Genomic DNA, 18,071 nt, shown 5'->3' on the forward strand with positions numbered 1-18,071 from the left:
TTTCATTAATAATGGGTTTACATTGTTTAATTGTGGTGGTGGGTTTGTTACAGTTATCAGTTGAACTGATTTCAGTCAATTGCCATTTCGACGTTACGAAAGCCCAATTCTTTTCACGGCGTTTCAATACTTCTTAATCAATTTGCAGAAATATTTTCCATTGCAAAATTGGAATCACAAATGTTAAATTTAATTCACTTTTGTTTGCATAACCGGATGTAAGGAGGGCGGCAATAAAGGTTGAGGAAATTTCAGATGCAACAACTCAATGAAATTACAGAGCAATTTTGATAATTGTGGTATCTAGAAGCATTCTACATATCGCCTATTCAGAAAAAACGTTCATTGCTCTTCTAGGACAGAGGGCCTTTAGTAGATACAATGTCATCAACAGCTCCATATGGAAGTGATGTTGTCCGCTCTTCTGTAGACTGAAGTTTTTATACGCCTAAGTTCTTCTAAGTATAGAATGCTTTAATATAGAAGATGTGTGACGATTAATCTATGTATAGAAGATTTAAAACAACCAAAATAGGAAAACCAGCACAGTCAGGTTGGGTAGAAGCCTGATCCCAGCACCGTAGATAACAATGGTACTTTCAGCAAATTTGCTAAATCTATAATTATTTGAATAAGAGGCTCTATTTTTGTGCGGCAAGGCGTGGATTTTTGGAAAAGGCTACTCTAAGGGTAACAAATGTACAATCTGCAAAAGTTATTTAAAAAGAATTTACACCTGGTGATGGATGGATATACAAAATGCTTCAAATACGAAAATGTCAGTATCAACCTTTTAGAGTAAATAATTTTTTTGCAGCCTATTTTTGAGTACGACGGTAAGTAAGCTAAAAAGTACTGACAACTACGTACCGTGTACCTAAAAAGAAATGAGTTAATACCAAAATGTACAAGGCAATATAATTTAATTTGTTCTTAACAATTGATTGAACAGATTGAAAACGCCCGACTAGCGAACCTAAGATCGCAAAACCAAACCTGGATATTGGATATATTTGTATGTAGTTACTGGTGGAAAATTGCTTAATAAGCCTATATTTTGGAAATTAGATTTTTTGCTGGGCTATGACATATAACACCCCAACTTCGCATTTTGTTAATTGTTCTGAGTTCTAAGTTTCAGAGAAATCAGGAACTATTATCGATTATTTTTTCGAAATATCAATTTTCATAATTGTGGCACCTTTAATGGGGAGATACCGGAAGGTGTAAGCTGATATAGTACTATTTTATCTATACAAACGCCATAATTTTTAATTATTTTTTTTTCTTGAATTTTATTGAATAAATGCAAAAAATGTCGGAAATAGCATCAAATTCAAGAATAAGTTTAGATTTGTTGGAAACGGCCAATGAAACCGTCACACGCTGCCCGAATGTTGCTCTACAGTATTTTGGTCCATTCCCGGCGAAGCGCTTGTTTGAGGTGATCGACACTGTGGTATATTTCAGTGCCAACATTTTTTTCCAAAATACTCCAGATAATAATAATAATAATACTCCGGTGGATATTGTGCGCTGAAAATGAAGCGAGGAACCTCATTTTGTAACCATTCTTGTTTGGCGCGTGCTGAGTCCTGTTGGTATGTCCAAGGTCTGCGGCCAAAATGTTTGCTTGCCAAGGCTTTAATACACGCTCCAGAATATTTTCACGATAATATTCGGCATTTATTCTGATGCCAAATGTTTTATCGCATTCGATTTTTTTATTTAACTTACAATATTGAATTGTAATTTTTCCATATTTTTACACCCTGCGACACTACGTTTTGAGGGTATAATATACATGTCGCTATTATTGTCCGATCCCCACGAAATTTTGCATGGGGGTATGTTTAGGGTCAGAATTAAAGCCTATTGTTCTTAAGATGTACATTTAGGGGTTCAAATGGACTAAACTAATTTAAATGTTTCTAATTTTTTAGTCGCTCTATAGGCCACAATTGAAAACCAATCGACAAGGAGTCGATTAAGGACAGGAAAGAAGTCTAGCATTTTGGATGACCATTGGATTATTTTTAGCTGTAAAATGAAAATTAAATTGTTTTTGGAAAATTGTATTTGGACATAAGTGGACTTCGAACATATTGTAGTGTTGTATGGTATCACATGGTCGGCACCGCACGACTATAGCCTATGCTTACTTGTTAATTATGCAATAGGTGACAAAATCCTTTTATTTTTTTACTCGAGTTATTTTTAAATCATAGTCGGAAAGTAGTATTGGAACCATTTCGGGGTCTAACGGATGAATGATTTCATACAAAATGTCGCTGTACAAGATATTGACCTAGGTCAACAACTAATTTTTGCTTTAAGACCTTTTCCATTTATAAAAACCAAATTGTAAATTATCTCTTAATTGGGTTATATGAATGTCAACAGAATTCAACTGTGGGACTTTAGGCAACTTGGCATAATCCCTATATTGGGTTTTAAAATAGCCCTTGAATTTCAAAAAATTTTTCAGTATTTTTGTAAAATAATTATGGTATTTTAAACACACACAACAATTCTTATATGGCCACACATTCGTGTACTTGGTGATATGCAACCGGTTACGTATCCGCCACCTTTTCATGACACAGCTGATTGGCAAAAAAACCCCAATCATCCAATAGCTAGTCCGTCAGCCAGCCAGCCAATCAGCCCTTTTCACCTCAGCCTGCATCTCCGAACAAATTCATCTATTTTGCCAACAATCGTTACTTAGGAAATTTTGTCGCGCGTCCGTTCTAAACATGTGAGACCGGAACGATGAGATCGTTGCTCTGGACATCGAAGCTGGCTGAGCACATTTGGCAAAACGTGACATATGTTTGGTGTTGCTGTTATTCCGACTGCTGTTCGGCGTTGTCGTGTTTAGTTGTCGCACAGCTGCAGCAGTCTGTTGCTGGCATTGGGTCTTACAAAAATAACTCTTCGTCGAAAAACTGTTCATCGGATATTTCGGGTTCTAAGGGATGTGGCGGGTGGTTGGCAAAAGAGATCCCCCCCTTCGTTGCGTTGGTTGGGGTAGTCGTTTTGCAATGGAGACCAAATCAATCGATTACGTATTCCAGCAAAAAGAGACACATACACACACACACAAACAACCAGGCATACATACGTACACAGTTGTCGTTTCGATTAAAAGTTTCGTAACATTCTCTTTCTCTCGGTGCCATGGATTTGTTGTTGTTGCAGCCGTCCGTTCATTCTGTCATCCGAGAATATTTACATTGATTCAAGCGACAGCCAGAGGGACAGACAAACATATAGACACCCAGCCAGCCAGCTAAGCTAGTCTGTCAATGATATACGTGTACGGCCCCAGTTGTCATAGCTTTGCAGGGCAGTTGTTGCTGCCATCGGCGCTGCCACGTTGGCCTTATAGGTACATAGCTGGAGCTTAGAATGTATTCGCACAGCTGATAGTGTGTCGTTTGATAGATTACTGGTGGACGCACGCAAGGATGGAGCGGGCGGGTGGACCGAGATTACATCTTGTTTACGTCGAACTACGTTGAACTGCACTTCAGCAACAATTGGTTGTTAAACGTGAGCGAGGCTATGATGTTGTTTACCTTAGATGTGTTACACTAGCCGACGTTTTGGGGAAGAATAGTGTTATAAATTATATTGTAACGGGATTAAAATTAGTTGGGTATAGGAATCTTTAGAAGGGTACTGCGGGAAAAAATTAATTTCAAAATTCACCTTTCAACTAAAGTACTAAATTTGGAAAATGAACTCATGGAACTCATTGATATATAGGGTGAGATGAAAAAACTGCAACCATCTGCAGAATGCTGTCAATGTTTTTTTTTTTTTTTTTTTTTTTTGCAAAATAAAACATTTTTAGGTTGATTGTCTTTGTATTTTTAACAAAAGAAAAAAATTGACAAATCAGAGATGCTGCCTAATTACTTTTTACAGTTTTCTCACAAAAGAGAATAAAACTAAATTTACACTCTCAGAAAGAAGTTGCTGAAAAATTATTACAGAAAAAGTCAACAGACAGACCTAATACCATAGGGAACACCTTCAAAATCCACACCTTTAGCATTATTTTCCTTTAATTCACCCTAACATTTGCAGCATATCATTGGCCTTTGGTCCACCCCAATGCGTATCACCCCACCCCAAGTCTGTAGACTAGTGTAGTTTTATTTAATTCATTTTACATTTTTATTACGAAAGAATTTCTTGGGTACAAATATCGCCAGCTAAAGTGATGCAACAGCGACTGGGACCACGTGAATGGGCGAACACAAACACACAACGCCACAGCGACACTCCGGTTTTGGGTTACACAAATTCTAGGGTTGCCATTTACGTTTGAGACGGGTACACGTGAGCGGTTTTGCAATTGATTACCGGTTGGCTTTGCTGTAAATAAATCGTAATTAAACCGCCAACCGAGAATGAAACAACAACAACAAGAGCAACAGCAAAATGAAAACACTTTGGAAATTATCCACTTTAGATGACAAACAACAGCAGAGAAAAATGTTGTAATTAAATTTAATGGTAATTTGTTAAAATTTCAAGATTGGATTTTAATAAGAATTGGAGAGAGCGGAATAGACAACGTATAAAGGGCCATAATCAGGTGATACTTGGGACATTGAACCCTCAAAATTGGGGGGAAAATTCGTCCTCAGAACATATGAAAATTTAATAAGTCATGGGAATCACAAGGTAATAAATGCAGCTATCCGAAAATATTAAATACGTAAAATAGTATTGACGGTGTTAGACTCTGTGTCTCTTTGAACCAAATTCGTTTCAGGATATTTGGAGTTGTCCATTTGTCTGTCTGGTGCGCATGATTATTCTCGAAAGGAGTATCCGATTTGATCCCAACTTGGTACATCGTAATATTATTTCCAAGCATAGATCGTGTTCGGGGATGGGCAATATCGGTCCACTCCCCTTGGTCCCACCCTCACAAAAAGTCAAATTTTTCTCACGGAAAAAGTACCACGGAAAAAAAGAATCATTCAATTTTAGGCAAACTTTGCAAATCCCAATATTTTTGTCAGTGCGAAAATGGACAATATTGGCCCGATGTACCTTCCTAATAAAGGGTCAAAATTGAGAATAATTATTACTCACATAAAATGCACACATAAATATTTTTACTAACACAAGCTCTGGTGTGAATATGGAATATGTCGAACAATTCCTTTTGGTACCTCCCCCACAACGGGGTCAAAATTTTGAATAATTATGACTCTCAAAAAATGTGAAATATGCATCCAATTCTCGGCAAATTTCAAACATCCTAATATTTTTATTAACTCAAGATTTGGTGTAAAGATGGTAGATATGGGCTCACTACTTCTGGTACCTCCCCACAAACATGTCGACATTTTGAATAACCATGAATCTCATGAAACTAAGCCCACGAAATGAGCATTGGTTATTTTCAAACTCGGCTCATCCCAATATTTCTATCAACTCAACATCAGGTGTGAAGATGGAATATATCGAATCACTGCTTCTAGTACCTCCCACACAACGGGTCACAATTCCAAAACCTGATATCTCTCATAACATGCGAAAAGAGTCAGCGACCGATATTTTTAACATGTTTTATGTATAGTTATATCTGCAATTTTTTTTTTTTCATCCACGCAGTATGATCAGAGTGAACCGAAAGGTCTACGGCTGAAATAGTTACAATTTTAATTGTAACTATACATCTTTTAACCCAACCTATGTATTTGGTATTTCGTACAAAAGGACACAAAAAGTACAAGGGCTAGAACGGAACGGATAGGGCTAGAATTCTGAAATTTGAGATGAGGGGTCATTGGGAGCAGGGGTTTTTAAGAAATTCGAACTTTACGTTTAGGAATAAAAATAAAGGATAGAGGTGAAATCCTAAAATTTGATGTAGGAGTCAATGTTAGGAAGTATGTCTCATATAAGGAGGTGGTTTTTAAAAATTCGTAATTAAATATACCAATCGTAGCAAATATTACAAAATTCGGTACACTATTGTTTTGGATGAATGGATAAAGGTGAGATGTTAAAATGTAACATTGGGGACACATTTTAAACGATTACGGTTGAGATAAAGGTGTCTTTCTGGAAATGCGCCCAATTTTTACAAAAATCATCAAATGGTACTACATTTGGAATATAGAACTGGACTTATGATTTTTTGGAATTAGGATCACTGTAAATGAAGTTGGAAATTCATACTAAAACGTGTAGAAGTACTAAATGGTACTAAATTTGGTATAAGTGTAGGAGAGATCTAGAATTGAGAATATTGATGTACAAATGCGATTAAGTTGCGTTTGCTCGAAGTGAAGGAAAAATATTAAATGATATTAAATTTAACATAGAATGTGGGAATAGTACTGTAATTATGAATTTTGGTATAAGGGTCACAATGGGGGTGTTGGAATTAGTCATATGCGATGTTTTTTTGAAATGCCTGCTTGTTAGACATGTAAAAAGGTTTTCCATTTTCAATAATGTGGCTAAGATATCAATGGGAGTGACCTGAAAAATCATCAATGATTGCGTATATGCGAAGTTCGAAAAGAGTTGGAATTTGGGTCTTGATTTTATTAGAGTGTGGCAATGGGCTATTATTTTCATTGACCGCTCCCGACCTAAGTTTCTAAAATGTTGAACTGTTGCTGATCCTTCCGTCAATTCGTTTATTTTGTCATCCGAGAATATTTACATAGACAGACAGACAAAAGGACAGACGGACCTATAGGCAACCAGTCAGCTAAGCCAGTCTGTCAATGATATACAAACGGTTCCAGTTGTCATAACTATGCAGGGCAATTGTTGCTGCCACACTGGTCTTATAGGTACATAGCTGGAGCTTAGAATGTATTCGCACAGCTGATAATGTGTCGTTTGATAGATTATTGTAACGATGGAGCAAGCGGTTGAAACATCATGTTACATCTTGTTTACGTCGAACTACGTTGAACTGCACTTCAGCAACAGTTGGTTGTTAAACGTGAGTGAAACTATGATGTTGCTTACCTTAGATGTGTTACACTTATGCACATGTAGGGAAGGTACCAGAAAGAGTGGACAGAAATTTGTGATATAAACTGATAAACGTCTCATCCAAATATTACGATATACCAAGATTGAACTGTATCGGCCAGGAAGTACCTCGATCAATATGAAAGTTGTATTTTTGTGTCTTCAAAATTTGTAACTTTGACAAGGGAGTTGCCAAAGGAAAAGGAGATATGTTGTATATTGTCTATTATGATGTTCGAAGTTTGGACAAAATTGGATACTACCTTTGTTTGAAGAGACTTAGGATCAAAAACCGTTATTTCGATTAGACATACCCTTTGTACACAAGAGGTTGAGGTTTGAAAAATGGAACGTTATACGAAATTAACATATCTGGTACTGGCTGTAAAAAATCAAGCATTCCACATCTATAACCAGTAAGGAAAGGTATAAAGTCGGGCGGGCCGACTATACATATACAGGGATGAAGATGTATACCGAAGCTATATAAAAATCTGAACCGATCTCAATAAAATTTGGTAGATGTATTTTCAAGCTGTATCTGATGTCCTGTATTAAATATCGTTCTTGTGGTGTGCATATTACGCATGTGAGGGACTTACAACCCCGAATGGGGTGATACATATATATGGGAGCTATAGCTATATCTGTACCGATTTTCTCCAAATTTGATGTACTTGCTTCTAGGCTGATTTCGGTCGGATGTGTCAAAATAAAGGTCATTTGGACTGGTATTGGCCATTTGGTGCACAAAACAACCTGAAATCGGTTAAAGATATAAATGGGAGCTTTATCCAAATCTGAACCGATCTTGATAAAATTTTTAACACTTATTTCTGATATCTGGTACGATAGATTATTGTTGTATAAAAACACAGCTATCGAATATATATCTGTACCTATATCTGCACCGATTTTACCACATTTGAAGTACTTGTTTCTGGGATGAATTCAGGCGAAATTGCCAAAATTCAGGTGATTTGAACTGATATAGGTTCGCCCTTGGGCCAAACAAATATCAGTTTGAAAATTTCATCTCAATCGGATAATAAATGCGACCTGCGGACTGACATGCATAAATCGACTCAGAAAGTTAATCTATGAAGGTCCTCACTATGGGTCTATCTCGCTTCCTTCTCCATGTTACAAACAAATGCACAAAGCCATAATACCATTAAGAGGACGAGAAATTCCATAGTTGAAAATTACTAATTATAATATAAGAAAATTGACTTCAAACCCTAAGTCATTCTTCTGAATTGGTGTACCTAGTAAAAAAGGGGGATATTAGATTGAGATTTTGCAATATCTTAGGGATTAGTTTTCTTAGAACTTATTTTAGATTATCCAACTTCGCAATTTCCTTATTAGTTAAAATAACAATAAATTTATATTTTGTTTTTCTATACCTTACGTAAGGTGGACTTACTTTCAATTCAATGACGTAATTAATTATGTCAACATTAAAAACCCCCCAATAAGACACATTTATGCAAAACGATTAACAAGTATTTGCTAAAATGACGACTAGGGATCGCCAGACCTTAAAATTAATATCCCATTTAGAAATTCGAACAAATTATCTGCAACAGTGAATTGTTTCTGACTTTATGGCTCTGGTTGTTTGTCGATTTGTTAGCGGACGACTAAAAAAAAGGGTGAATAATTTGTTCAAATAAATTTCTTATCGGCCGTTCTCTGTACAAAAGCCTACTTACCTATCAATGGTCTATCTATTATATAAAATGGGTTTTGAGATTAAATTACTCTGGTCGTCGGTTTTTGTGATTTTTTTGTGAGATTGTATGGGGGTTCGTGTACGTATGTATGTGTAAACAACATGTCGGAGTCATTCAATCATTGACAGCAAATCTATAAAAATGCCAACGACCTCTACGAGTGCATTTTAATTTGAATTCTACCAATACCAATAGGTCTAACACATTTAAGATCGATGTCTATAAAATAATTAAAAGTCAAAAATAAAAAAAAACATGAAAGAGTGAAATTAAAAGAATGCGTCATTAGGTATAAATTTAGGTATAATTTGGTCTATAAATATCGCAGACATTTTAAAATAGTCACAAGAAATAAGAGTAGATATATTAACTAATATCATACTGCTCCATTAAATAAAACATTTTTATTAGCAAAGGATTTCCCTAATATCCTTGAATGTAATACTGGACTCTCTAATCGAACGATAAAATTGCACGGAGAACATTTCTATAGACAGCAATTTTCATTTGTGTGAATAATTACATGATGTTCTAATAACAGATCCCCCAGTAACCACAAATTGAGTTAAAAATAGCGATGTAATGTCAACAATGACAGCGAAAACATCAAAGCTTAAAGGAAAAAGTGGGCTAATAGCAAAATTTATGTTTGGCTTTTTTTGCTTTCTTCTGATACTACTTTAAGAGAATTTAACCCAAATATGGAATTGAACAAAGCAAGCAGAAGAATCACTCAAGCACGCTCACGCACACAGACAACGCTACACAATACCCGAAGAGTTCTAAGCCTCGAAAAGAAAGTCATGATAATAATTAACATTAATAAAACGATCATGATCAACCACTAAAAAAAAGAACAATAACAACATGTAGTTACCAACCCAAGCAAACTTAAAGACCAACTCACAAATGACACGAACCACAAAAAGAACAGACGTATCGTTACCCAAAATAGCCATAAATGCTGGCCATTCTAAAGTTTGCGTCATTGATATGAAAACGAAAGAAGGGTATTAAACAATGACATACATTTGGACATGTACTATGTAAGCATGCCTACAACACACACACACACACACATGTATGATCATGAAGTGTGTTTGCATGACGACTCGTTCAACAAGTGAATTGGTCTTGTAATAGAAAGAAGCTTGATGATGATGATGAAAGAGAAAAAGAAACGCTATTGCTTTCATCATCATGGCTCACGTTTATTTACAGCACATATATGTACATATATATATGTACAAACGACCACATGTATGTGTGCGTGAATACATAATTATCACATTAACTGACATGTGGCCCATTTGATATCCACACATTGATAAATAGAAAGGAGATTTTTTATTATATATGTCGAAAGATAGATTAGAAGACTAGTAGCCTAGAAGACCGTAAAGTCTGAGTAGGTCTCCCACATGAGAACAACGGTATTCTCTTGTGTAGAAGACTTATATAAGAGATAAAAATCTCCTCACGGAAGACCAAAGGGTCTGGTCATCGAAAACCTAAAAAAAATTCTCCTCGTAAAAGAATAGTGGATTATCTTATAAAAGACAATAATGTCTGCTAATCGAATTTTCTCATGGAAGAACTGTGAGGTTCCTCATAAAAGACCAGTGAATTAACTATAGGACCTTTTAGAAGTCCAGATGACCTTCAAACATGACAAGAAAGTCTTCTCATAGATACATACAATTTTTTAAAGACCAATGGGTAATGAAAAGTCTCATATAGCACTGGATACTCTCTTTGAAGACCAGAAGAAATTCTTCAAGAACAGCAGAGGTCTTCTCATCGAATACCTAGTCCAGTAGCATTAGAAGACAAGAAAACCGTGAAATCTGAGAAGGTCTTCTACAGGAATACAAAGGTATTCTCTAGTGTACAAGACTTTTATTAGAGATGAAAATCATCTCATAGAATCATCTCATAGAAGACCCAAAAATTCTCCTCATAGAAAAACAGTGGATTCTCTTATAAAAGACAAGAGTGTCTTCTAATCGAATTTTGTAATGGAAGAACTGGTGGTTTCTCATAGAAGACCAGTGGATTATCTAGAGGTCCTCTTAGAGAACCAAATGACCTTCTCAAAAATGACTAGAAAGTCTTCTCATAGATGTATACATTTTTTTTAAAGGCCAATGGGTAACGAAAATACCCGTATACCGAAGAATACACTCTTTGAAGACCAGAAGGTAGTTAAAAACAGCGGAGGTATTTTCATAGATGACAAGAGTATCATTCCATATAAAACAAAAAGGATTTTCACATTAACTCAGAAAATGGTCCTATTAAGAAAGAAGACTTTAGAGACTTTTAAACTGCAGTGTAGAACAGAAGGGTCTTCTCATAAAGGTCCAAAATACCAGCAGTCTTTTTATATAACATCATCGGAAAGCTAATAAAAGGCCGAAGAGTATTCTTATAAAAGTCCAGGAAATCTTCTCGTGGAAGACTTCTTCTCATAGACAAAATGGTGTGCTCGTAAAAGTCGTGGATGTCTTCTCATACCAGGAATCTTCTCATGAAAGACCAAAGAGTTTTCACATAGAAGACCAATAAGGTCTTATCATAAAAGCCCAAAGCCATAGAAATCAAAGGGTCCTCAAATAGTTGTCCTAATTTTCTTCGGATATAAACCAAAGAGTCTTTTTACAGAATAACACAGAGTTTCGCATGCATGCTCATAAAAGTCCATAATACCAGCAGTCTTTTCATTAAAGGCCAAAGAGACTTCTTGTGGATGTCCAGTAGTTCTTCTGGTAAAAGATCAAGATGTCTCCTTCTTGACGACCATATATATTCTTGTTATAGTCCAAGGGCCTGCTCCTCATAAATCCTATTCCAAAAACTCGAATAGAAGACCAAAGGATTTTCTCATAGAAAACTAAAGGGTCTTTCCATAGGTGGATGAAGAGAAATAGAAATCAAAGGGTTTTCAAATAGGTGCCCAAATGGTCTTCTGATATAAACAAAAAAGGTATTTTCACAGAATAACACAAAGTCTCTCATAGAAAACCAAAGGGTCTTCTCAAAGAAGTCCAGATGGTCTTCTCATATAAAACCAAGCAGAGATAGGTACCGAATGGACAAAAAGGTATTCCATAAAATTTCATAATACCAGCAGTCTTGTCATATAACAGCAACGGGCATGATGTCCGTGATGATGTTTCTCGTAAAAACTCAAAGGGTATTCTCCTAGACGTTCATATATATTGTTTTCATAGGCATGCTCCTCATAAAAGTTCAGGAGTCTACACACAGAAGACGAAAAGGTCTTTTCATATAAGACCAAAGAGTTTTTACATAGAAGACCAATAGGGTCTCCTAATAAAAGACCAAAGGATCTTCTCGTGGAAGATCAAAAGGTCTTTCCATAGAAGACCGAAGAGTCTTTTGATAGAAACAAAAGGGTCTTATCATAGGAGTCTAAAAGATCGTCTCAAATAAGACAGAATGGTCCTCTCTCAGAAACCAAGGAGTCCTCTCAAGGAACATCCAAGAGACTTCAAAGAAAACTAGAAGGTTTTCTCATAGATTAAAAAAAGGTCCTAATGTCTTCGTAGAAGACCGAAGGGAATTATCATACGAAACCAAAGGGTCAAGAGGGTCTTCTCATAGAAAGAATGCCAAGTGTATTTTCTTTCCAAGAACATCGAAAAAGACTTCACAAAAAAGAGCAGGAGGTCTTTTCATAGAGTACCTGAGGAAAACAAAAATATATTAATAAAATGCCAGAAAGTATTTTTCATCATCGTTTAGAAAAACTCAAAGTATCTCTTACAAAATCAAACGATTTGCGAATAGGAGAGCAAATATTCAAATAATAACTTAAGAGAAGACTGTATATCTTCTAATACAAGACACAAAGGCGGTTTCGTACAGAAACAGATAGTCTTGTCATGAAATATGTGACGTCTTATTTTTCTCATAAAAGACGAAAAGAAAGGGACTTCCTTAGAAGGCCAAATTAACTTCACATCGAGGACATAAGCAGTACAACAGCTCCACAAAGTATAACAGCTCCACATGCTATAAATTGGGACCATTACAAACAAAAAAAATCTTTTAATTTAAACGAATGTGGGACCTGTGATATTTTGTAGGTCTACCGCACTTTTTCTCACTGAGAGGGTATATTTTTATTATCCTCTCCATATGCATTTGTCAAGGATATTAAACTTTTCACAAAATTAGCACGAACTCAAACAAAGTCAATGTCTTCATAATTGTATCCAGCATTCGAAAATTATCATCGATAAATTATGCCAACAATCTTTTATTCAACCAACATCCATTATACCAACTCAGCTCAGCCGGCGAAGCCCTCATCCGACGACCACCATCAGAAAGACACAAAGAATTTAGAATAACCAAATAACTAACCATTGGTTAAGAAGCGTGAGCTACAGAGAAGAGGTTAAAACATAGCAACTTTAAGCCAGAATAACTTAGTAGAGCAGCTGAGGCAAGGCAAGGCAATAACAACAACAGTTAGTATTAAGCCACACCAACACACACACACGCTCACCCAGACACACGCTGTGAATTATACGACGTTACAAGTGATTACTCAACAGCCGTCTCTGCAATGTGAGCAAGCTTTAACTGGCATTGTTGTTCTTGTTGTTGTTGTCCGTTGCGATTTGTTCTTTCTTTTCAATGAATGACACACCACTATCGACCGTCTCTCACACCACCGATACTCCCGCTAAACGACACGACTGCCCATGCACCATCCCCACCATCAATCCAATGGAACAAACAACCGTTGAACGGTTGTTTTCAAACAAAGAAGAAATTGAAATATCCACCGGTTGATGAGGCGTTGTGTGAGTGTGTTTGCGCGTCAGTGTGCCGTTGTGTGCTTGTTTGTGTCTCATCATCGCCGTCGTCTTGAGATAACTTCAAACTTGAGCCAGACAAATTTCACTTTTACCGAAAATGTGGGTTGCAACCATTTGGTTTGAAGTGATTGCTGGCTGGCCCCCCTTTTCGTTGGCTTGACGCGATGATGGGTCTGATAGCAGCTCAAAAACAACTACAGCAACAGCGAAAGAAGACGACCGACAACGAAAGCAGCAGATATTTTGAAATCTAGAAAAATACCGATAAAAATAAATAATAAATAAAAAGTACAAATCGTTAGAATCGAAGTGAGTGCACCGTGGTTTTGGTGTGCAAAGAAGTGATTTGTTTAGGAAATAAACAAAAAAAAAAACGGACATTTTATTTTTTTCCAAAGAGTCGTATGGAAAATAAATAAACTTTATAACACCTCGAAATACATACGTTAGAACCCACAAAGTGTATCTATTCTTGATCAACATAAAATTCTATGTCTATTTAGCGTCCGTCCGTGGAAATCAATCTAGCTTCCGAACGAAATGGGGTAGGTTGATAAAATTTTACTCAAATGTATATTATGTCTGCAGGACTTTTGGTATTGAAAATGGGCCATGTAGGTACATGCTTTCCTATAGCCCCGCATATAACGGCACCTCCCGATATTCGGTATTTTGATAATTTTAGCGACACTATTCTCCGGAATTGTTTCAAATTTGGTATTTGAAGTTCGTAATGGATACTACAGCCCATGACAGAAAATTTTATGTGCAGGTCCACGTCTTCGTAAAGCCTCCATATAACGAGACGTCCCGATATTCGGTATTTTGATTATTTTAGCGACATTATTCACCGGGATTGAAATTCGTAATGGATATTACAGCCTAAGACAGAAAATTGTCTGTGCAGGTCCACGTCTTCGTATAGCCCCCATATAACGGCACGTCCGATATTCGGTATTTTGATAATTTTAGCGACATTTTTCACCGGAATTGTTTTAAATTTGATATTTGAAGTTCGTAAAGGATACTACAGCCTAAGTCAAAAAATTGTCTGCGCAGGACCATATAGACTCGAATTTTTTTGGATTTTTTTTTTTTTTTTTTTTTTTTGAAAATACCTAAATTGGTTCAAATGGTGGAGGGTGTTCAAAGTGGAGGGTGGCGGGTGGATTTTATTTTTTTGAAAATAGCTTAATTCGTTCCAAATGGTGGAGGGTGTTCAAAGTTCGGCCGAACTTACAGTTCTTTTTTTTTTTTTGTTATTTTGTTAGAAAATTTCGCGTTTTAAAAAGTTAAAAGTTATGGTCTATTTCACCCGATATATATTGGTATAAATTGGTAGGCTTCTACCCAGCCCTAAACTCTAGCCCTATGCGAAATTCCGAGTCGATTGGTCTATAATTGCCTCTAGAGCGACTTTAAAATCAAGATAATATTATGTTTTTGGTCCATTTCAAACCTAAATAAATATGCGAACATTTCCACCAATAATAGGCTTCTATTCTGACCTTAAGCCAACCTCTATGGCAAATTTCGTGAGGATCGAGCTATAATTGCGAACTGTAGCGACATATACATGAACAGACAGACACACATATCTGGATCGACTCAGATCGCTGAGATAGGAACATCCCATGTTTTGGACCAATATTTCGATGTGTTGCATAATTTTTGGCCCAATCAAACTTATAATACCTCCAACACTTAGTGTATAAAAGTATAAAAACTTAAAACACCAAAGAACTCATACAAAATCATCAAACACCACTGTCCTATATAAAACAAACACAAACGCCCCCCTTTTATTTTCTTTATATTGACTGTAATCTGTTTATATTAGTGTTGTATTTGTTGTCGTTGTTGTTACGGTGTGTGGAGAATGTGTTTTTCTTGTTTTTTCTGTTTTCAACATTTTATTCATTGACCTACAGAAACATCGCTCAACTGGCACAGTCAAACAAACAACACACACACACACCAACAAACATACAGACAGGCTGACAGACACGCTCACACCAACCTCTGGTGGCGGAGGCACATGGAAATAAATTGGTTCAAACTTGTTGCCATCGAACCGCCAACAACTTTCTCGCCAACACACAACTGCCATGTGCCCGACTGAACAACGTATTAACGTCACTGCACACAGATACGTGTTGCTGCAACGTGACCACAGCGCTACGCTAAGAACCCGAACAGTATTGGCCAAAGTGAAAGAGCTGACGGCGAGAAAGCTTTTCTATTCAATTGCGTTTTGGCTGTCTAAGCTAACGGTTGTCTTGAAAATCTAACAACGGATAAAACTAGAAAAACACAAAATAAATATATTAAACGCTGAGAGAGAGATAGATACGTGAATAATATAAACAACAAGTCCGAATAAGTTTTGTAGAATACAAATAATCAGAAAAAAAAGAACAAAAAATCAGTTAAGAAAAAAAACAACGTGAGCGTAACGTGTAACGTAATAAATACCTTATATGGACGTTTTTTAAATGGACTCGCAAGAAATCTAGAACTAGAACGGCCAACAACAAAAAACATTGTTTTTCGTGGAATCATCATCGCCAGGCATTATCGTTGTATCGACGAGGTGCATTTGAGTGCCGGTCGGGTAATAAAACCCCAAAAGTCTAAAACGCAAATCTTGGCCAAAACAATTCTTGGTAAAAAAATGGAATCATCCTCATCAAAATAAACAACAGTTCATGTGAAAAGAACGAAAGAAAGAAAGAGAGAAATCCCCTCACCAACAAAATTGTGAACAGCAAAAAAAAAAAAAAACAAAGAATTGCAGCAGCAATTCTCTGATGTCGTCTGCAAATCTGAAAACAAATTTCAAACAAAGTGCAAAGAACTTTAGAAAATGTGACAATTGAAATAAAATAAAAAAAAATATAAAATCAATTTTTGAATAAACAAATCACAGTTGAATGGACTGAATGTCTAACTTGAGTGTCGGACGTCTCAAAGAAAGAAAAAACAATAACAACAACAAAAACACACCAAAATCAGCAATGCGCAATTAATTTGAAATTGAAATTTTGAAATTGCCTAAAAACAAACAACCCATACATTGACACACAAAAGTGATTTAATGCACACATGTGGAAAATATTGAAAACAATTACAAAACCTGAACAACAGCAACAACAACGTATTTTCTCAGCAGATAATTGAGTTTCAATAAAATGTCGATTGTCTGCACTTTGGAGCAAAAAGTGAATTTATTTAAAGGTCCTGTGGCTACCAAGAATTTACTTATTTTAAAGAATAACATTAACAACAATCCACAAATAACACCAGCAGCAACAACAACAACAACAACAGCTAATTCAACAACTAACAGCACCAACAACAATTATTCATCAGCTGTTACAACCTTGCCCTCAGGCAAATTACTAACGGATATTAAAAGCTCTTCGTCGTCATCAGGAGCACCAATTTCGGTGTCATCTCTGAAGGAAAAATGTACGTAAAATAAATTATTTCAAATATTTGTGGGAAAATTACGCAGATGGAAATGTGTGAAATTTGTTTTGAATTTACTGGAAATTGGAATCATTTGTGAGGGGAAAAATTTAGACTGCTTGGGAATTTGAGATGAGTTTGTTTTACAAAAAAAACCCACCAATTTTCCAGAACAGTTTTGTAACCATTTCTTATTTTAAAAAAAAAACAGGGTGAGATAAAAACAGGACACAAAGTCAAACGCCATAATTCTTCATTTTTTATTGAATGAAATCAAAGAAAATGTCGGAAATAGCATCAAATTTTAGAATAGGTTTAGATTTGTTCGAATTGGTCACCTTTGGCACGAATTGTGGCCTTCAAACGGCCAATGAAACCCTTACTCGCTGCCCGCATGTTACTCTGCGGTATTTGGGCCCATTTCCGGCCCCTTTTGTACGCTTGTAAAAAATATAGTGAGCTCTCACTGGAATAATTTTAATAGCTGTCGGACGAGTGGCTTAGAAATGACAACAGTCTGAAGTTGGCTGCAGTTTTTTCATCTCACCCTTTAATTGTTCCGTTCAGAACCTTCAAGAATCTACCAGTTTTACAATTTTTTTCGATATCTTAAGGAAAAGTCGGTTTTCGTCTGGACAAAGAAAATAAAAACATTTTTTGTTCAAATTAAATCCTTAAAAAAATCAAGCTTTGAAGGCAAAATAAAAGATATATAAATATAAAATATAAATATAAAAATATAACTTAATTCATAATTAAAAATCCCAAAACAGAGAATTCTGATAAACTCTGGAAAATTTAAGCTTAAAATGTACTTGACTTGAAAATTATTATTTTTTTAATTTATTGTAAATATCATAGAATTTTAAAACTATTATTTTAAACAAGAAGTAAGGTTCTATGTACAACTTATACCACGGTTCCACAAAATGCATAGCCATTACTCATCATTCCCATAATAATTTTTTTTCTTCAATGGATA

General features: G+C 35.8%; 1 protein-coding gene across 2 annotated transcripts in view; it reads left to right on the top strand.

The window, feature by feature from the left end:
• Positions 1-18,071, top strand: part of LOC131802003 (uncharacterized) — an 87,513-nt gene that overhangs the window by 63,151 nt on the left and 6,291 nt on the right. Inside the window, exon 1 of one of the 2 annotated variants that reach the window (XM_059121297.1) lies at positions 15,671-17,089. The exons of the other annotated variant lie outside the window; for it this stretch is intronic. Coding sequence (XP_058977280.1) covers positions 16,810-17,089 — 280 coding nt within the window. The 5' untranslated portion in view covers positions 15,671-16,809. Of the gene's footprint in view, positions 1-15,670; positions 17,090-18,071 lie in introns of those variants that run through there. 2 annotated transcript variants of the gene reach the window in all.

The sequence above is a fragment of the Musca domestica genome, unplaced genomic scaffold (genome assembly GCF_030504385.1).
Source record: "Musca domestica strain aabys unplaced genomic scaffold, Musca_domestica.polishedcontigs.V.1.1 19, whole genome shotgun sequence".
Taxonomy (NCBI): domain Eukaryota; kingdom Metazoa; phylum Arthropoda; class Insecta; order Diptera; family Muscidae; genus Musca; species Musca domestica.